The sequence below is a fragment of the Lissotriton vulgaris genome, chromosome 2_1, assembly GCF_964263255.1.
Source record: "Lissotriton vulgaris chromosome 2_1, aLisVul1.2, whole genome shotgun sequence".
NCBI classification, from domain to species: domain Eukaryota; kingdom Metazoa; phylum Chordata; class Amphibia; order Caudata; family Salamandridae; genus Lissotriton; species Lissotriton vulgaris.
Window position 1 is genome coordinate 1,987,756,429 of NC_141687.1, and position 22,241 is coordinate 1,987,778,669.

A 22,241-nucleotide genomic window follows, 5' to 3' on the forward strand; every position below is an offset into this window, starting at 1 on the left:
GAAATTTGGAGTGGGACGCGGAGTAGGCCAGGGGTGTGTTCTGGCCCCCTTCCTATTTCTGCTCTACATAAATGGACTTGAGCATCGCCTCCTGCAGAAGTGCAGGGATATGCCTAGGGTTGGTAAGAGGCCGATCCCTGCACTCCTGGATGCAGACGATGCAGTCTTAATGGCTCGTACTTCCTTGGCCCTACAAAAATTGTTAATATCCTTTGAGAAATTCATGTTGAGCTTAGATTTGAAAATCAATTGTAGCAAAACCTACTCCATGAACTGTGGCACAAGATCTGGGAAACAGATGAAAAGAATGTTCTTAAATAACGTTCCCTTGGAAAACACCACCACTTTCCCTTACCTTGGTATTTTGTTCCATGATTCTGGGGGATGGACAAGTGCTGTAAAGGCCAGAACACTTTTGTTCCAAAAAACAATAATGGCCATAAAGATTTTTATAAGAAAGTTGGGTAACAAATCAATAAGAGAAATCTTGACTATATACAATGCCACATGGACATCGGTAGCCTTGTACGGTGCGGGACTTTGGGGGTATTCCAATATAGAACAACTACAAATAGTCGAAAATAAATTCTTGAGGGATGTTCTAGCAGTACCACAGAGTGTTTCGACTTACATTTGTCACACTGAACTGGGTCAACCCCATATTTCAGATTTAATTAGAATACAACCCATCTTCTTGTGGCACAGGGTATGGACAATTAATGAATGTGTAGTGAATCGGGCTATGTTACAGGATGTACTAAAAATGGAAAATGTGGGTAGTTTTGATTGGCTAGATTATGTCAAACGTTTTATGATCGAAACTGGATGCCGACAATACTACGAGGACCCACCTTCAATGGGAAACATACCCAGAAAACTGTTGAAAAAACTGAGTTTGGAATACCTTGAAGATAAGAGAAGGGGAGTGGAAATGAGCAAAAAGACAGTTACCTCGCACAACTTAATATTAACTGGTGTCAAAGTACAGCCTTACTTAACCCTGCTGATGTCTAATTATGATCGATTCCTCTTGACCCGTTTTAGATTAAATATTGTTTTTAGACACTTGTCCTTCCCAGAAATTAATTCATGGTCGCGTAATTTACCTACTTGCCCGTGTGATGATTCCTCACTCCAATCTGATATCCATATTTTATTTTTTTGTAAATTTTATATCATGCCTCGCAGGAAATTTATAATCCCATTCCTCAAAGAAATGAATTTAAATAGATGTTGCCCAGCTTTTCTAGAATGTCAGAGAATGGACACAGTTTTTACCGTTGTACTTTTAAGCTTTTTTAAACATGTATTTAAATTACGGAAATCTATTGGTGCTAATGTAATATAATGAATTTGTTATTTTTAAATTGACCTGTGTAAATTGTAAATTTCATGTTGATGCTTTTATGGTTATTGTTTTTTAACCGAATAAAGTACTTTTTGAACTTCGAACTTTGACTAGTTTACACAACAGAAGGATCTTCAAATTAAAACAAGTGAGAAACATTAGTGTTGAATTCATAACAGTGGAAATAAATAAACCATTAATTCCACTTGACTTCGCTCTGCGGAGCTTGTGGGGAGATGAGCAGGAGGGCCAGGGTAGAAGGAAGTGAATACAGGGCTGAGTAACAAAAGGAGCATCCATCTTGTCCAATATGGTGTTTGATATAAATATGGCATAACTGAATTACATTATTAAACACACTTCTACACATCATATTAAACTTGTTTCAACTGTAACCATATTAACTCATCATATGTGTATTAGATACAAAATAATTATTATTCTTTTATATTGAATAAAATATAAACCTAGTAAAACCCTACTACAGGACCATTAGAGGAGCTTCGGCACAGACTTTCAGGATCTTCATAAGAACCGTGCTAATCAACTGAAACGGGAGAAAATGTGCACAGAATGCTGGGAGGCCATGAAAAAATGCCATAGCATCCTCTCCCCAAGCCGCCTGGCACAGAAGAGTCCAACAGTTGGGAAAGAGAGAATTTATTGGAGACACAAATAGGTCAAGTGCTGGGGCACTGAACCAATCTGAACGTCAGAGGAGATATGTCTAACACAAGAGATCCGCAAGCCCATTCTCCCTCCTTGGAAGACGGTCACTATCAGAGAAAGCATTCCTGTCTGCTCGGATAGTGAGGAAAAGAGGGGAGACGTTTCACAAAGGCCCTTGTGATCGTATTCTGATATGTACATGGCTATTCAGGATCTGTGGAGCAAAAGATAGGAAAGTTGTGTGAACTGCTTATAGCAACTTCCAGTTCAATGACATCCTGGATTCTGACATGGTCCGAAGACCTTGACTCAAATATTCCCTAATATGGCTCTGTGGTATCATGGTTACCTCTACCTAGGTAACACACATGTTCTGGAATGTGGGATAGTGGAATGGAGTGGTGGTCAGTTGGATGGGAGTTAGGTAGCATTGACACGTTACCCGCTTGCTCTTCAAATAAAGGTCTACCTACCTTGACAGGCTCCCCACACCAGATTACTTGCATCCGTCGACACAAATTATATAAATAAATAGTACAAATTCTACTTATCTCAAGATTGGGAAATTAGTTGAGAGACAGAGAAAAAAACAAGCATTTGCAATGCAATCGGTCTTGCATTATTAAAGTTTAAGCTATTGGTGTTGCATTATTTAGCAATGCCAATAGCTCAAACTCTAATAATTAGAGACCTATTGCATTGCAAATGCTTGTTTCATCTTGAGCACACCTTCTTTAATTTCAAGGAAGTACAGAGTTTTCCAAACTATTTTACAGCTTAGGGCTTCCTGCCAATTGCATACCACCCCACCATGTCATCCAAGCCCAATTTATTAATTGTGACTGCTAAATCCAGACTATGGCAGTGTTAGCAGGAGGGGATTGAACACAACATCTGGGGATTGCTGAAAACCACCTATTGCAGTGTGAGGGCTCTTCCTCCTACTGGAGGGAATCCCCCATCAAAAACTGTTCCTAGACACAATGCTCACTATCTTCACAAAAACTGCATACAATCTTCAGGTGGTGTTAGGTGCTCGTATGCTTGACCTAAGGGCTCCTGGTGTGCCCCTCTTTTTGACATAAGTAACCTGGATGGGTGTCATGGATCATAGCGGTAAAAAGCCATTCGAATTTACATATTGTATTTGCATTTATTTAGCGCTCATTTTCCCTGGCGAAGCGTAGATGCGCTTTAGATAGATTGACATCGCTGTGCATTTCTGTGAGTTTGACAATTGGATTATTTCTAGGTATAGAAGCTCAATGCCATCCCGTGCCACTGTGTCCCCGCCGCGGGTGTACAGCCTTCACCCCCTCACACCTGCCAGCACGCGTTTCCATGAACCCCCGACCCTTTCTCATCTGCAGTACAAGATCACACGTGGAGCTCCGGGCTTACCTATGCCCCCTGTCTCCTGCAAAGTTTTCGCTCGTGGAACATTCAGAGCAGGTGTGGGTTAGTCTCCCACCACTCTTGACCCCCACTACCCCAAGTAGAGTTACCCTGAGCTAACCCTAAAGTCCGTCTTGGCACCGCTGGAAACTTGTGGGCTCCTCCCCAGGTGCTCTTTGGCTCTCACAGTAAATAGCTGGCTTCTTCACTCACTGTCCGGCTCCCCGAGGACTTCCTAAACCTCTTGACAGTCCCACAAGTTACAGGGCCATTAAAGAGGCACCCAGTGCCCCCCGCAGTCTTCACAGGAACTCACATGCCTTCTACAGGGGCAGATTGGCAATGCGGGCATTCGGGCATCAGCCAAAGAGCCGGTGTCTCCGTGCCCTCTGTGGGCTGTTTTTTTTTCTCCCCTTTCCCAGCCACACAGTGAAGCTGCATTCATTTCTCTGTCTCTGTCTTCATGCTCTCTGCGGACTAGAAAAGGGAAGGGGAAAAAAACGGCCCATAGAGGGCACGGAGACAGAGACAGAGAATGAATGCAGCTTCACTGTGCAGCCGCAGCGATTTTCCGCTGTGGCCTCTCCTTCACCCCCTGCCCTGCAAAGCAATCACGCTGAGGGTGGCTGGGGAGGGGGTGATTGTTTGCAAAAATCGGCCTCCCTGGGGGCCAGGTTTTGCTCAGGCCTTTGAGCCATTTTCACCTCAGCCCCCATGGGGGGCCGAGGTGACAGTGTTAGTTTTAACACCTCGCCCACAGCCCTTCACATTCAGCATGGGTCTCGCTGTGGGGGCCAGGTGATCTTTGCAACTTGCACCATCTTCACCTCAGCCTCCCCTTGGCTGCCGTGGATGACCCAGCAGCTGTGTTTTGTGCTCCCCTGCCAGGACATTGCCCTGAGGCCTGGAGGGCTGGGGAGGGCCGTTTAAGCTGATTAATTTACTAATTGCAGGGGCCTTACTGCTAATTCATGGGCTCCTGAGCTGAAGGTCTGGGGAGGGCTGAGTAGGTTAGTAATAGCAGGGGCTTCGCTGCTTATTAGCTGCTCCTTCCCTGGCGGGCTCGAATAATTTTGTGACAGAAAGGGGCCTTGCTGTTTTTTTAGTTGCTCAGCATGTAGGCCATTGTCACCTTGGCTCTGTGTCCTGTGCAAGAACAGTATCCTCTCACTTTCATTCCTTGTCTGAGCCAAACATCCTAAGGATTTTGGAGGCCTTGGCCCAAACATATTTTTGGGCCCCTGTTCGGAACAGATTTGAATTTATAGTCCAATTCCTGCTCTTTGATGCCCTCTTTCAGCTGGTCACTGGACAGTGCACTTCCATACTTGTCCAAATTCTTAATGTATTTACCTCTAATATTCAAGGACATTGACGTGTGTTTTCAATATTAAAACACAGTAACAGCTCCCTAAAATTACTGAAAATAATCTCAGTGACATCCTCCCATTTCTCATATGTGATGGCCTGTTTGATCTCAAAGACATTTTTTTATGGATGTTGCATGAAACAAACACAATTTTCTGCAAAATCTCTGTGATAGGTTCTAACTCATCGCCCATATTAAAAATAAATTTGAAAAAATGGTATTTAAAACAATCTGTTTAAGGAGTATGCATGGTCATTAGGGGAAGATTCTTGAATAATACTCAGTCTCCCCAAGGCCAAGACTTAAAGGCAGCAACGGATATGAATAAAACTGTGTTTATTGTATATGGACATCACCTGCTAGCTGTGAAATACATTTATGACTGGATTGTACAGATACATTTTTCAGCATTCTTTACACCCCAGACTGCCTTTTCCTCGTTTGTGAATTCTTACTTTTGTTATTACATGTTCTATTACCAGAGATTCCAGTCTTACCCTTTCTCCTTGACTTTGTACTAGATTTCTGATTTATGTGATGATTAGAGTCTAGGACATAGCTGGTTGGGAAAGAGTATCTAACAAGATTGTGCAGAGCGTTAAGACTGCAAGTAAGTATTTAGTTTTCAGAACTGCAGTGCTCCTAGTCTTTACCAATGTTACTTGCTCTGAAAGCTTAAAAAAATTAGACCTCAAAGAGTAACCAAATGGTGTTTCATGAAAGGGCACGCCCCTTGAATGTGGGCCATGCCCCTTAATTGTGGGCCACTTTTTTCGTCAGTGCCCGGGCCAAATTGCGATCCCAATCCGACCCTGGCCTTCTACTGGCTCCGTGCTGGCAGTGTCTGCAAAGTTCGAGCTTAAAGCGGAATCCAGCAGAAACGAGGAGTTGCCCCCCGTGCCGGCCACATAGACAGTGCAAAGGAAATGCCGATGGCATGTGAGCCGCGCCTGATGCGAGAGCGCGTCGTCTTCCGGCATGTATTTAACAGGAGAGGAGGAAGCATGTCTGCAGATCATGGGGCTGGCTGACTGAGGCGGGACAGCGCGTCTGCAAAAAAAGTTGTTGTTAGGCAATCATTCCCACTATTTTATGTTCAGTGAATAGCGAGCACTACAAAAACAGGTATCTAGCTTAACTTACTTATAGTCATGCCGGTTTTTAGCCATATGCGTGTCTCAAACATAACGTTTATGGGGGTAAAAGGCAAAGGGTAACAAAAAGCATTACCTAGCTTTAACTCGCACTTCCTTGTAGTGGACTAGACTGCCTCATTGAAACAGAGTTCTCGAAGGTGGCAGGCGTTGGGTGTGAAGCAATTGCATTTTGGAATTTGCGAGCTAGCTGGTAGCGTACAATTAAAACGTTCAATTGGGTGATGTGACTAGGCTAGGAATACGTAAGATGGCAGACAGGCAAGGGGCGAACATCGAGAAATGTGTGGCAGACCCACTTCCGTCAAACTACAATAAACTGCCAGCAGTGACATGCAGAGCAAGAGGCTATCAACCTTTAAAGACACAATATGGGAGCTCCGTGTTAGGGCTGGGTCGTTCCTGGGAGGTAATAGGATTATATGCACCAAAAGAAATTGTAAACAATCAAACTTGAAAAAGGAAAGTAACTTATATTTCGAGTAGGCAGCATAAGGCGTGACTACATAAACTGTCAGCAATAGCGGATGAGACACATGGTACAGGCTCACCTCGAAGCTGTGTTTCACGAATGACTTTGTAAAAGAAGCAGTGAAACTTAACCTGGCCAGTGGCCATTGCTACCTGTGAACAGAGAGAAGAGAGGTATTACTTGGCCGGTCCTTCCTCATGCGCCATGTTCGTGGTTCCCCTGTCCCCGGAGTGCTCATTCACCTGGGGTAAGCTGAGTAGGATGCCGGCGGACTGTAGCATTTCACAGCCTAGAACACGGAGGTTGGTCTCAGTGTTCAGGTCCAGCATGGAGGGGGGTGGGCGATAGCAGCTCGTCCGGGATCAGTGAGTTGTCAATGGTCAGATGCACCTTGGAGTACAGCCGGTCGCCGATGAGGATGCTGTCGGGCGTGCGGGATGACATGGTAGCGCTGGGTGCTGGCCCGGGCCTGACGCCATTACTCTGACAGATGTCCTCGCTATGATCCACGAAGGAGGCGCAGGCTGCCGCCGACCAGTGAAGCTCGCAAGGCGCCGGTACTTTCAATTCTTTTTCGGGCGGAGGGGCCTGCCTGCACAAACAGCCCCGGAGACGGCAAAGCAGTTCCGCCAGCAGATGAAGAGGCTACGGCGAACACAGGCAGGTGAAGGAATCTGGGAAAAAAAAAAAAAGACTAGAGGTGTGGAGCCACTGAAAGCTCGAATGTGAAGCCTGGCTTGAGCTCCTGCTAGAACCTCGAGCCCATAATTAGTCGAGCTTTCATGCCTGCCACCCTCCCTCTACCCAGGATGAGACCTACCGCCAGATCTGCCGAATCTAGAACTGGGGAACCGTGTTGGAGTATCCCGTCTGGTCATCATCCTGCGATTCTCAGTAAATCCCCTTCACCTCCCTGAACCAATAAAAAACAAGTCGGCCTGGAGCGGAGAACAGCCTAAGAGACGTGGGAGAGCATGAGCGTTACGCCATGAGAGTGCACGTTGGCGTTCCCTGCGGCTCGTGCCAGTGGCGGCGCCTGCAAAGCCCGTCTTAGAAGCGCGTTCACAGACCGGTGTCTGCTCGTGCACTGGTCTGTACCACTTGGGAGGCTCAACACAACGACAATAAGGCTCGCTAGCGGCAGTGCTTCGCGCTGCAACGCCAGGCGAGCCCTAAAAAGGAAGCATACATGTTGAGTTACCGCCTATATAGGCAAGTGCTTTTTTCCTTCTTACGATGGTGGAATACATTGCGCAAACCAAGGAATAGCTCATTTGGCAAAGACTGGGACAAGGTAGGTAATGTCCCGGTTACTTATTGATAATCTTCATTACTCCGACTCCAGGTCTTCTTTGCCACACTAATAACACATGAGCATTCTGCTCCCACAGAAACTCCAAGTAAAATGAGTTAGCTTTCTAATCTCCCTATCCCTCCAACATGGTCCCCATCGTCCTCCACCAATCCTAGAAAAGGATAACACACATAAACCACGACCTGTACACAAAGCCCTAGCCATGAAGCACAACAAGGGCCGGGAGAGAAGGGAAACAATACTGTGGCGAGGAAGACCTGGTCTCAGAGTAATGAAGATTACCGGTAAGTAACTGGGGCATTACCTCCTTGTCTGTCTTCCTCGCCACAGTAATAACACATTAGCAGATATCAAAGCAACATCAGCTTCAAGGATAAGGAACACAGCTCACACAGTGAAAGCCGAAACAAATGTTTAATGAAAACACAATACACAGAGAAGAACTCAAGAGTTCACAGAGTCCAGAACTGAAGAGGCAAAGGCAGTGAAAGAACCCCCTCACCCCCCCAACCCCTAGCCGGTAATGCGTAATGAAGATGTGAGGAGACAACCAAGTGGCTGCCCTGCAAATATCCTCCATGGACACCCTCTTAAAAGCAGCCCAAGAAACAGCCACAGAACATGTGAAACGCCCAAGAATCGGGTGCGAGGGAAATACCAACTGAACATCATAAGCCGAAAGAATAGTCTCCTTAATCTACCGGCTAATAGAAGAAAGGGACGGCTTCACGCTCTGACGCGTAACACCGAAAGTGACAAACAAATTGTCCACCTTACAAAAAGAAGCTGTCCAAGACAAATAAATCAACAAGGCACGCTTCACATCCAAAAGATACAACAGAGACACCTCCCCAGAAGGATCCGGAAAGAAAACAGGGAGGACAAACTCCGCTGGCCAAAGGAAGAAAGAATCCACCTTAGGGACAAAAGTAGGATGCGCCCTTAAGACCACCCTATCCTCCAGAATTCTCAAAAATTGAGCCGACCTCAAGAAAGCCCATAATTCACCCACACGCCTGGCAGAGGCAATAGCCATCAAAAAAACACCTTTAAGGTCTAAAACTTCAAGTCAACAGATTCCAGAGGCTCTAAGGGAACCCCTTGTATGTCTTGAAAACCAATGGAAGATCCCACGGAGGAAGAGACAACACAGGGCAAAGGCTTTGAAAAGCCAGAGACTTGAAAATACGAGCCACCATGGGCTTAACCGTCACAAAAGGGGAACCATGAAGAGCTTGAATAGCCGCCCACTGTGCTCGGAGGGTAGAAAGGGCCTAGCCCAAATCAAAACCCCCCTTTAAAAAACAGAACACGAGCAGGATCTAACTCTTCAACAGACCAACCATGGCGCAGACACCATCCAGTAAAATTGCCCCAATGCTTAGCATAAGGCTTCAAAGTAGATGGGATCCTGGACTGTTGTATATGCCAGAAAACCCATAGACCGGAACACTGGAAGAGGAAACGGAGGACCCATCAACGGATATGGAGGGAATGGCAATGTCCAACCTGGAAACACCGCCAACACCAACAACAGAGGAAACCACAGGAAGCCGCGCCAACCCAGTTCCACCAGAAGCACCAAAGCCCCCTCCCTCCTGATCTTCTGCAAAACTGTCGGAATCAGGGGAATCGGGGGAAAGGCATACAACAGACCCAGCGGCCATCGGAAGGACATCCCATCCACTCTCCAAGTCACTCGGCAAGGCATAATCGTGCAGAAACAACAGATCTTGGCTTTGTCCAGGGACGCAAACAAGTACACCGGACACCCAAACATCCTCTGCAACCTCCAGAACATCACCGGGGTGAGAGACAACAACCCCATGGGGGGAAAGACACTGCTCAGGCAGTCAGCCACCACATTCTCCCCAGCCCGGGAGGTAAATACCAGCCAGGTAACCCAACTTTAAGTCTGCCCAGGAACAACTGAGGCAACTGAGGGAACGAACCCTGTAACCACCGATGATTGATGTAGGACATGACAACCTGGTTGTCCATTCTGACCTGAACATGGTGACCCTGCAGCAAGGCTGCAAACGCCAAGAGACCCAACTGAACAGCCTTCGGCTATCTGTAATTGGAAGAACAAGATATCAGAGTACTGGACCACTTGCTCTGCACTGAAGACTTGTTTCGGGAAGCCCACCAGACTGGCATCCGTAGTAACCACCTGAGATGGAAAAGGACAGCCCCTGGAGAGATGGTCCCCATCCAACCACCAACCGAGATCCTCCCTCACCTGGACTGACAAAGGAACTCCTTGATTGAAAGGGCCACCAATGGGCTAAAATATGGTTCACCACAGTATACATATGGAGACAAGCCCATGGAACCACCAACAAGGAGGTGGACATCAGACCCTGCACCCTTAACCGAAGCCTCATGGGAGGACAAGTCCTGGACATCAGGGACTGAATCTCCAACATCAGAGTCATCTTCCGGGTATTAGGCAGGAACACCAAACTCAACAGTGTCATGAAACAAGCCCAAATGTACGTAAGACCCTGAGGAAGAATCAGGCAGGACTTCCCCCGATTCACCAGAAAACCATGTCCTTCCAGCACCTGGCAAACCTCCTTGACATGAAGCTTCAACTTAGATAAAGAAGAAGCAGAAATGAACAAATCATTCAGGTAAGGAAAAAACCTCAATACCCCTCCCCTGTAAAAGCACAATTAGGGGGGGGGGCAAAGAAACACAGGCCAAAGAGCAAAACCAGGAACTGATAATGAAGGTCCAACAAACAGAAGCAGAGAAACCTTGGGGACTCCAGATGGACAGGGACATGGAGATACACGTCCTGTAGGTGGAGGGAAGCCAGAAAATCCCCTTGATTGATCAAAGGAAGGATCACCTGTAGGGACACCATCTTGAACTTGACCAGAGGAATGAACCAATTCAACCACTTCAGATCCAACACCGGCCTGAGGTTGCCGGTATGGTTCTCTACCAGAAAGAGAATAGAGTACACCCTTAGCCCCCTCTGCTCCCGGGGGCACCGGAACCACAGTGCCCTTGGCCATGAGACAACAGATCCCCTCCAGGAGCGCCTCTCTCTTCCGAAAATAGTCTAGGGGCGTCAGGATGAACCCATAGCGAAAACCTTCTGACACCACCTGAAGGACCCATGGATCCGAAACAGTTCTCATCCAGCTGTCCACAAAGTGAGACAGGCGAACTCTCACCGGCCCCAAGCCCAGAGCAACCTAGTCAGAATGTTAAGGTGGCAGAAGAGGTGGAAGCAGCAGGAAACCGGGATTTGTCATAGGAAGGAGCACCCTGGCCACGCCCCCTTCCACGAAAGGGCTGAGAAACCCTCCCTTGACGAGCAGGACCAAATGCTCTACATGCCCCCCAAAAAAAAAAATCGGGAACGTGCCGATCTCTCTGGGGCCAAAAGCTTATGATCTTCTGCAGACTTTTTGACCATCTCCTTCAAGGGAGCACCAAAGAGCTTAACACCAGAAAAAGGAATCCTAATGAGCAAGCCCTTATGAGCGCCTCAGCCTTCCATGAACACAACCACAATTGGCGAAGAGCCGCAATAGAAGACTCAGCCATAGAGGCCACCACTCCCAAGGAATCAAATGAAATGTCAGAAAGGAGACGGACATGCTGTTCCATCAGAGCAAGAGTGGGAGAAACGTCCTCGCCCTGGTCCAAGAACTCAGCCAACGAGTGGAAGTCCTTTAACAATGGCTGAATGGCATAAGAGGAATAAGTAGCAGCTCTAATAGAAGAATTGGAGGTAGCAAAAGTAAGCTTCACAGCCACATCAACCTTATTATCCACAGGGTCTGCAGGAGAAGCATCCTCTGAAATAATAGTGCCCTGAGAAGACATCAATTAATCAATCAGTGTATTTATAAAGCGCGCTACTCACCTGTGAGAGTCTCAGGGCGCTGAAGGGAGGGAGTGCTGCTACTGCTGGAATAGCCAGGTCTTGAGGTGTTTCCTGAAGGTGGTCCTGGGTCAGTCGTAGGTGGGCAGGGAGGGAGTTCCATGTCTTGACGGCCAGGTAGGAGAACGATGGCAGACGGTATCAAAGGTGGCTGAGAGGTCTAGGAGGATGAGGGCGGTTGTTTCCCCGTTGTCAAGCAGGGTCCTGATGTCATCGGTGGCTGCGATGAGGGCGGTCTTGGTGCCGTGGTTGGCTCGAAATCCGGACTGGGATGGGTCGAAGGAGTCGTTTGCCTTGAGGATTGCGGTCAGCTGTTTATTGACGGTCTTCTCAATGACTTTTGCAGGGAAGGGAAGAAGAGAGATGGAGCGGAAGTTCTTGAGGTCTTTAGGGTCCGCTGTGGGTTTCTTCAGAAGGGCGTTTATCTCTGAGTGCTTCCAGCTCTTTGGGAAGGTGGCGGACGTGAAGGAGTTGTTTATGACGTTCCGAAGGTCGGGTGCGATGATGGTGTTGGCTTTGTTGAAGATGTGGTGAGGGCATTGGTCGGAGGGAGAGCTGGAGTGGATGGTGTTCATGACGTGGGTGGTGTCTTCAGTGCTGATGGGGGTCCAGGCACTGAGGGTGGTGGTAGGGGGCATTGTTTTGGTGATTGGAGGTGGAGTCTGGGCACCGAAGCTGTCATGTATGTCGGTGATCTTGCAGTGAAAGAACGTGGCGAGGGAGTCGCATAGGTCTTGTGACGGTGTGAAGTTGTTGCTGGTGACGCTGGGGTTGGAGAGCTCTTTTACGATGCTGAAGAGTTCCTTGTTGTTGTGTATGTTGTTGTCCAGCCGCTCTTTGAACAATGTCCTTTTGGTGGTGCGGATCAGCAGGTGGTGTTTGCGAGTGGCGACATGCCAGCCATTAAAGAATCAACCTTCACTGAGGCCGTAAATTTAACTGCAAAGTTATCTCTTGGCCAGAAACCGAGGACAACTACTTCAATAGACACCTTTTCACTCAGAATCCAACACCTTCAAAATAGAGGAGTGAAGAGGCAACGACTCCGGCTCCTTTTTCTGATATTGAGAAAAGAAATCCGTATCCTCCACATCAACACCAGAATCCGGGAACAATAGGTTAAAGCGAATATGCTAAAGGACGTCTTTATGATCAGACCCCTGCGCAAACCGACCCTTAAGTTCCACATCCTCTTCCCCATCAGAGTCATGGGAGAGACCAGGATCATACCAAAGCTATTTTTTAAGGAGGAACAGCCTCCCTATCCCAAAAAGCTGCAGCAACAGCCGTTTGGATCATTTGTTGTATCACAGCTAGAGAAGGTAAAGTCTCAGAAGGACCAGAAGACTCCCCAGCATGAGATGAATCCAAAGCAGCACCATCCTCCATAATATCGTATTGTATTGTGTTTCTTATAAAGCACTAACAATCATCCTGAATAGGATATCACGGCGCTGCAATAGCTATGATGAACGGTGGGTAGACCTGAGTCCTACAAGTTTAGTCTGGTTTGGGGAAAAGGAAGGTTTTCAATTGTTTTCTAAATAACAGATGGCAATCCGTAAGTCTGAGAGCCACGGGCAACTCATTCCATTTGGTTGCGGCTATGTGGGAGAAGGCTCGCTCTCCCATCCTGGCTCTCTTCACTCGAGTAGTTCATGCTCTTGCTGTGCATTGAGAGTGGAGATTTCTAGTTGGTGCATAAAACTTAATCCTATTTCTTAGGATAAGTGGGCCTGTTTTATGCAGTGCTCTGTGTGTTATACACAGCATTTTGAAGGTTGCTCTCTGCCTCATTGGCAACCAATGGAGTTCTCTTAGGCAACTCTTGGCCGAGTCAAATTTTCTTTTCTTACAGATTGCCTTAGCCGCCGCGTTTTGCACTATTTGTAGTTTGGTAAAGAGATAGTCTGCCATACCTACAAACAGGGAGTTTCCATAGTCCAGCCTGCTCATCAATAGTGACTGAACCAGGATCCTTCTACACTCTATGGAAATCCAGGGGAAGACTCTTCTGAGCATCTTTAACAAAGCAAAACCTTTGCCACAGATTGTTGACACGTGAGACTTCATAGACAGAGTGTTATCAATCGTCACTCCCAAGTTCCTTGCTGTCAGTGTTGGGATAGGGGGTGCCCAGGGACGCTGGCCACCAGCTGTTATTCCACAGCTGAGTATGTCCCCCAAAAAGCATTATCTCCGATTTGTCTGCGTTCAGTTTTAGACAGTGGCTAAACATCCAGTCAGACAGTTCGGTGAGACAATTTAGTAGCCTGTCTTTGGGGTCATCATCCTCATCCAGGATTACAGTTAGTTGGGTGTCATTTGCGTAAGAACAGATTTCGACACCCCACTTTCTTCCTATCGCTGCCAGGGAAGACACAAACACATTAAACAACGTTGGACCCAATGAGGCCCCCTGTGGGACCCCATATTTGATGTTCCGGTGGGGGGATGAGAAGTTACCCATGCGCACCGATTGCATTCTGTCTGACAGAAATGATGGCAACCACCCCAGTGCTCTGTCCCGGATACCTTTTGCTGCAAGAGTTCTTAGTAGCAGATTGTGTGGTACGGTATCAAACGCCCCCGAGAGATCTAATAATATTAAGGCGACTGTTTTCCCCCCGATCTACCTGCATTCTGATATTATCCAGCACGGACAAGAGTGTTGTCTCTGTGCTGTTGTTGACCCTAAAACCTGTTTGTGAGATATCTAATAAATTGTTAGTTTCCAGAAAAGTCGATAATTGCCTGTTAACCAGTTTTTCTAGAACTTTTGATGGATAGGGCAGTTGGGATATGGGTCGGTAGTTGGCAGGATTATTGATGTCTGAGCCTGCTTTTTTTAGTAGAGGTGTAACTATGGCATTCTTCCAATTGGTTGGGAACTCAGCAGATTCTAGCGAGTGTTTCAATGCTTGTGTTACTGCTGAGCATATTATTGGAGCTAGTTGCGAAAAAATATGATGTGGACATGGGTCCAGCAGGGAGCATGATTTTATTTCTAGCATGACTTTACCCACTTCTTCTTCCGAAAATGTGCCAAAGCTGGAGCAGCTGATCTGGGGGATGGATGAGTTGTGGGCCTCTAAGCATTCCGGTTTAACATGGGAGAATGAGGAGTAAATTTTATCTATTTTCTCACAGAAAAAGTTATTAATTTTATCGCAGCCTGCTTGTGAGCGAGTCAAATTCAATGAAAGGCTTGTAGGACTGCAAAGTTCTTTGACTATTTTAAAAAGTTCTTTGAACGAGTCTTTATTTTCTGTTATTCTACGAGAAAAATATTCCTTCTTTGCTTTTCTAATGGCTTTATTATATAGTATAAGTTCTTTCTTATATGACAGTCTGGCGTCTTGAGTTTTTGTAAGTCTCCATTTATGTTCAAGTGATGTACATTTCCTTTTTAGTAACTTCAGTTCTAGCCCATACCACTTTTCTGAAATAGTACGTCTGGGTTTGTTATTGGAACGTAGCGCTGAACAATGTTCCAGTGCGTTCCTAATGTGGCTCTGGAGATGGTCTATTTCATCGTTGATACTAGTTTTTGTTGTATTAGAATATTTAAAGTGTTGCTGAAATGCTTCTACTGTGAAATTTTTCCAACTCCTAATTTTTGCCGCTGCCAGACCTTGAGGTCTGGTGTTTTTGACAGGTAGGTTAATATTGAACTCAATCATAGAGTGATCTGTCCATGTCATTGGTTTTATCCCTTTAATGAGGATGGAACTTATATTGGAGAACATCAGATCTAATATGTGTCCTGCCCTGTGTGTTGGTTGTTCGATTCTCTGGGACAGTTGTAAAATTTTCATAGTCTCCATATATCCATAGTACAATTGGCAGGAAGAAGCACTATGGCAAAGCAGGACACTCAAATACATCCTTGTTGCCCATGACAACCCCCATAATGCCTCAGGATGGCCTCCGGCACATCCAAAGCGTGTACGTCTTTGTTAAGTACAAATATGGTGACTGGTACCTTTTGCGACATTGAAAAACCATGACAGCACATAGCCGCCAACTCTGCCCCTCCCACCCCACTGCCCCAGCCCCCCCAACCAGGCTGCCGCACAAAACACCAGCAGCACCCAGACTTCGCAGCCGAGTCACGCCGTTGAGTACAACCATATCGTCCCCGCAGGGAAAGAAGGCAGCCAACCGGGGGCAACCGACTGGGAAAAACAGGCAGTCAAAAGTGAGTAAACCCACCGAGTCCACTAGAGCAGGACCCAGAAAACTGCAGTAATTAAGTCACCATTAAAATAAATACTGCATACTCTGGAAGTCCGCTAGAGCAGGACACAAGGAGCACAACAGAAGAGGCCACCATCGAATGCCTCGCAAACCAAGACCCCCTGGGGCATAAAGAGTTAGCTACAGCAGGACAGCAGCCCCAACTTACCTGACCAGGAAACAGCACTCGGAATAGTGCAGGAACAAAAAAACAGGTTGTGGTTCCTGTGTGTTATCCTTTTATAGGATTGGAGGATGATGGGGGCCATGTTGGAGGGATAGGGAGACTAGTAAGCTAACTAATTTTACATTAAGTCTCTGTGGGAGCAGAATGCTCATGTTATATTACTGTGGCAAGGAAGACGGACGAAGAGGTACTGAGGAGCTGAGGCTTGTTCCCACTAAGTTTTGCAATTTGGTAGCAGTAAGTAGTAGTAAGAGACTTTATTCGGTTTTGATTCAAACCATAAAACTACATGTACAATGTAGACAATTTAAAACAGTTTGAAACACGCAATAGTTATAAAACATGAGCAATAAAGTGCAAAAGTGCAAGGTACAGCGAATTTCATACATAACAAATTCATTTGGAAAGATAATCAATTTGGTACCCAAGATAGGCAAGTGTAACAAGCATTGGAAATGCAATAGGTCTCGCAGCATTAGAGTTAGTGCTTTTAGAATTGTTTATGGTTTTTTTTGTAAATCTTTAGCATTTTTGTTTCCTGTAGCCAATGCTAAAGAATTTTAAAAAAAAGCCATAAACATTTCTAAAAGCTCTAACTCAAATGCTCCGAGACCTATTGCACTGTGTGAGGGTGAGGGGTTGAGGGTGAGTGAGGGTGGGTGAGGGTGAGTGAGGGGTTGAGGGTGAGTGAGGGTGAGGGGTTGAGGGTGAGTGAGGGTGAGAGTGAGTGAGGGTGAGGGTGAGTGAGGGTGAGGGTGAGTGAGGGTGAGTGAGGGTGAGTGAGGGTGAGTGAGGGTGAGTGAGGGTGAGGAGTTGAGGGTGAGTGAGGGTGAGGGTGAGTGAGGGTGAGGGTGAGTGAGGGTGAGGCTGCTACCACGTATCTACAAAGAGAACGCGGTATTGAATGTAAAGTCCCCAAGTGCTCTACTCACATTGCCAATAAATAAAAAGAGAAAGAAAAGAAGAAACCTCGGGACATGGTGTTCATTATATGTCCATAAGGCCACTATACGTGGTATTAGTTATGCGTCCCCATGTGTACAACTTGCAGTGCAGATTAGAAGAGATTAGTAGCTCGAGAGTGAAACTCAGGGACGCGTTGACACATACACGTTACCACGCTCCAAGCCACGACTTGACTAAGCATTTGCCATCTCAACAGTATATCAGGAGCAAATACTAGTCGCACATTACTCTACAATAGTACACTTCAAACATAACTCACTGGCACTATGATGTGCACAAGGCTCCTGGGAAGTAGTTGGTTCAGAGTGTGCCCCGTTGATAGAACAGCAAAAACAGCACTACATAACAACCAGAAAGAGATAAATACGGTATGTAATACAACCTACAGCACGTTACCATACCTACACGACAAGCCTGAAAGTGTGTAGTGCAAGCAAATGTGTGTTGTGTAACGCAACAGAAAAAAATGGGAAATCATGGAGGACCTTATGCAAAACATCAATACTTTTCATACAGGTCACTGCACAATCACGAGACGTGCCATCGATTCAAGCTAGTTTTAAGAGTCCACCTAATGGTCAAAGCAATTCAGCGGGTAAAACTGTAGCATACACGAATTCAAGCAAATGTGTACAAAGACGCCAGTTAGTACCAAATCAAACATGGCTAAATGGCATTCTAGACCACCTGGCAACAGAACGATCAAGGCACGCATTAGATACATTACTGATTCGCACAAGGACAACCGAACCACGTTATTAGTATAAATAAATGACATTTGGGGACACCCGCGATGGTGATTAAGGAAATGTAATACATGATATGTATTTCTCAATTGACTTGCATTGATGTGAAACAAGTTTCAAGAGGGAAAAAGGAACATCACACCATTTTCCAAACATAATTGGGAGCGCTTGCATGTAAAATATACCAATCACTATGCTGCAGCCGACATGCAATCAGTGCAGACAACCCATCCGATAGCCAGAGCAATGGAGCTCCTGTGGAGAGCACCCTGGAGCTCTTAGTAGGGGGTAACACAGAGATCACTCACGTAAGCAAGTGCCCTGGAGCACCTTGCATTGACACAGTGCCTCGAGACCATCACTTCCGGGTCTCAGGCTGTCAGAGCTCAGTGCCAGGAGGTCGAATTCCCCTCCTCACTCACCTCCTTCTTCTTCTGTCCACTGGAGGGTGGCAGGCCGCAGCATACCAACAACAGAACGCCAAGCACCGGCAGCAAGAATCTCATGGCGGCCATCTTCCGTGTATACCAAGGATCAAAACTTCACACCATGGCAAAAGACACACCTCCCAAGCCGGACATCAATGTGACGTCGAGAAAAGCCGGTTGCGCAGGCGCAGTTTGGTTTTTGGTGTATCGAGTAACGGAAGAAATAAAAGACAGAACCAGCATCTGAAGATTTGACGTTCAACTGCTTAATGTCAACGCAGTTCGAGGATGGTATATTGAGTAAAGCTAATTGTTTTTCACGGATTAGTATCATTTGTGCTATGCGTCTAAATGAACGTGGTTAATTTTGGACAGGTTTGTAAGATATTTTGTAGAGTTACATTAATCTAAGTTATATCTGTGAGGGGGCGGAGCGGGGGTGTGGGAGGAGTGCGGCTGGCTGCCTGATAGAGTGGAGAGCGGGCGGGCAGAGAGAGTGAGGGGGCGGAGCGGGGGTGTGGGAGGAGTGCGGGAACAGACGGGAGGGGAGGAGAGTAGGAGGAGGAGTAGGGGAGGCACGGCCTAGCGGCCGTGCAATCAAGAAGTGAGGGGGCGGGAGAGTAGGCAAGGCAGGCGGCTGGGGCCATGTGCACGCGCTTTTAAGCTCAATGCGCATGCGCATTGAGCTTAAAAGTCACGGGCACTGCAAGGAATCGCCACGATTCCTTGCAGTGCGGATAAAGAGTGGATAAGTGCCAATACTCTCGCTTGCTCGATGCGCATGCGCATCGACAGGCGAGACCTAAAAACGTCATTGTTAAATTGAAAGATGTCTCGTAGACAGGTTGTGTAGAAAACAAGTTAATGGTTTCTTCGTCAGGTTACAGGTTCAAATAGAAGTTACATGATGGTAGTAAGATCCATAATATGCCCAGCCAGGAGCAGCCTCCTTGCTGCTCAGCACATACTCCAAATGAATTCTCCTCAAGCACAAACACACTCAACATTTCAATTAATCACCATTGGCTGAGCAGCAAAGCAGAGAACAAGAATAGGGAGGATGCATTAACCTAACAAGTAGATTATAACAGTCATCCAGAATCCAACACATCGGTATCCCCTGCGAAAACATTAATCTTTTGCAAGTAAGAGTTCCTGTAGCAAACACAATACTGACAAGTTTTTAACATCCCAAGTTAACCAGAACGCAGCCACATGGAGCCATTGTTAAAGGAAATCTAATTCCCATTTCCTCTCTCTCTTGCCTGTGCTGACTCTGCCCCTAGTGTAGTGGTGAGCCCTCCCTTCTCAGGTAGCATGATGCCCCATTTGCTTCCCACGCCTCAATGCACACTTTCTCCCCACTCCTCTTTCTTCTATGCCTCAAGCCTGTCTGTTTTGCTTGTACCATGGCGCTTAACGGTCTCTTAACTGTTGCAACCATTTCTCTGCAGCCACTTTCCTCCTCGGTTACCTGCAGGCCGGTGCGCTTGTTCTTCGTGAAGATGCTCCCCGGGTAGCCGCTCAGCGCCAACAGCAGCTCGTGAATCATCCTCGGGTCCTGCAAGGCTGTTCAAAGCCTCGGACTCAAGTACAGTAAAACACTAAAGACTCAGTGAAAGAGACGACCAGCCAAATGACAAGACGCTTGCCACTGTGTATAAAACAAGCCGGCTTCTTTGTCAAAAGAAGCCCGAAGCAAGCCCGTCCCACATAAAGACGGCATAGTCTCAACAAATATATTATACAAAAATCCATGCCATACACAGTACAAATAAAATGGAATGATAATTCTTTGTTATGCAAGTTAGCAATAATATGAATATACATTATATTTAAAAAGGCGAACAGTATCTGCTCTTTAATATTGTTCTCCAGAGCACGTCTGAAGCACTCCCCATCAACGCTACTAAACTTAAGCCACCTCCTTGTTGCGGACTTCAGTTTCAAAAGCTTATAAATAAATACTCTTCCCGCCGCTTCTACCGCGCATTTCCAGCAGAGGGCGAGTGCTGCTGCCTGACGGGATACGTAGTTTTTCATCTGACACCTTCCTCTAATAGTGTTGACTTGCTCAAGGATAGGTCGTCATTACCCACATACGTGGTGCTTATATTGTTCATCCTAGAAAATGGAAGGTAAACTAAGCTGCTAAAAAATGTAAACCTGTGGCGTTTCTAAAGCCGGAACACTGACCACCAACAAAGCGATATGCATATCTGCCAAGTTTTCAGTTTGCTTGTGTGGCATTAACGTGTTACAGTGTCCATATGTGTGAAATTCTCCAAGGTATTTACCACGTGTGGTAAAGCTTTCCTATTCAGAGTTTTAAAACGGAAAATGGGACAGAACATGCAAACTGTGAGGAGGTGATAATTATCACACAATTCATAATTACGATGCCTGTGCAAACACGTTTGAACAGGGATGAGTTTAGCACTTTAGTCGTAGAGAGAGCCTAAGAGCAGGGCTCGAGTCGGGGTACCAAGCGGGTGGACGACGTCCCCCCACTTCTTTTAACTGATTTTACCGGGTGGACGCCGTCCCCCCTGCCCAAAAGCCGGACTGGATAATGATGGCGTTACTTACCGGACCGGCCGCCCCTTCGATCTCCTAACCTTGACGTACTTCGTGCATACGTTCACTCCGTTGTTTCTTATTTCCTTTAGAACCATTTCCAACACCCCCCTTAATTGACACTACTTTGACCCAGCGTTGCGTTACACATTAGCAACGCTTTACAGAGTTTGCCAATGAAGCGCACTTCTGTTTTCTCGTCTTTCTTGGAACAACATGGTTTCCCTTAGGAGGGGAATTGCAGCATTCCCTATGAGTGTTTTCTTTTCCATTGATAGAAGTCTATGTTTTTTACCTTTTGTGATGTCACTTCCTGTCGTGACGTCACTTCATGTCTTTGAGCGTCCTCCCACTTCTATGTTTTTTACCTTTCGTGACGTCACTTCCTGTCGTGACATCACTTCCTGTCTTTGAGCGTCCCCCCCACTTTTTTATTTAGGACTTGTGCCCTGCCTAAGAGTCAGAGTACAAAAGCAACAAGCCCCTGACACAAAAGCATTACTGAAGGCCATCTGCCTCATTATCACATGCCTCCAAAATCTTGTGATTGGTTCTCTTTCTTGCAGGCCTGAGACCCTACTTTGCTTTGGTATAAGGTGCTACCTTGTCATACGTGAGAAAGACTAAATTAACCAGTGCTACTGTATAATCCCACTTGGAAGCTACTAATGTGAAAACCCAAACATACCTAGAGAAAATAATGAAGAAAAAGGCTCACATGTCCCACAGATGTCCAAAAGATACTTGATTAGGTCTTACATAGCATCTGCACATTATTTCATTTCAGGTGTGAGTAGTTTATCCTGTTCACATGTATCTAGCAACTTTATGTCTTTATCCATAAAGGAGCCCAGCCCATAGGTTCTAGATCCGTTATAGGCTCAGAATCTGATGGTTCTTTTTCGCAGCATGTAAGTGTAGAGGGGAAAATTCTTTATATATTGTTACCAGAATAGTTCAAAGGGACCCTTGGAATACATAGTAACCCCAGACAACTGCTTAAAGTTAGCAGGTTTATTACAAAGACAAATATAACTGGACCTAAAGACACCTCAAGATGAGGGTGTACAAGTACAATGGAAACAACATAAAGCCGAACCTGAGCACCCAACTTAATCCATGAAACATACACAAGATAGTCAGTTCCAAAAGGAGAAGGCAGATAATCATTGAACTAGTGTCCAATTTTCCCTGCATCAAGAGTTGATGAGTGTAAAGCATTAGTCTGTCTCTACTCTAACACTAACTTGGCATCTCTACTTATCATTCTCAGGAAGGATTCAAGATAAATGGGGTCTGCTGTGGAGTCTTCCTAAGAAGTTCCACACATCAATGGGTCAAGTAGCTTAAAGGAACAGGGTTCATTCTAAGTAGCTCTTTCTCTCAAGGCAGAGGAGGAAGGAAGGGCTACTTTCCCTACATGCACTACAATTTACAGGTGATAACTCCCAGCAAGCCTTCCGATGAGTTAC

At 46.2% G+C, this 22,241-nt stretch overlaps 1 protein-coding gene across 2 annotated transcripts in view; it reads right to left on the reverse strand.

Annotated features, from left to right (window-relative positions):
* The window catches only part of TUBGCP4 (tubulin gamma complex component 4), a 378,854-nt gene extending 358,978 nt beyond the window's left edge, over nt 1–19,876 (reverse strand). Inside the window, exon 1 of one of the 2 annotated variants that reach the window (XM_086958209.1) lies at nt 19,667–19,876. In XM_086958209.1, coding sequence (XP_086814335.1) covers nt 19,667–19,744 — 78 coding nt within the window. In that variant the 5' untranslated portion in view covers nt 19,745–19,876. The remainder of the gene's footprint in view (nt 1–19,666) is intronic. The other variant, XM_086958210.1, reaches the window with a different exon arrangement.
* Nucleotides 19,877–22,241: the final 2,365 nt, after the last annotated feature.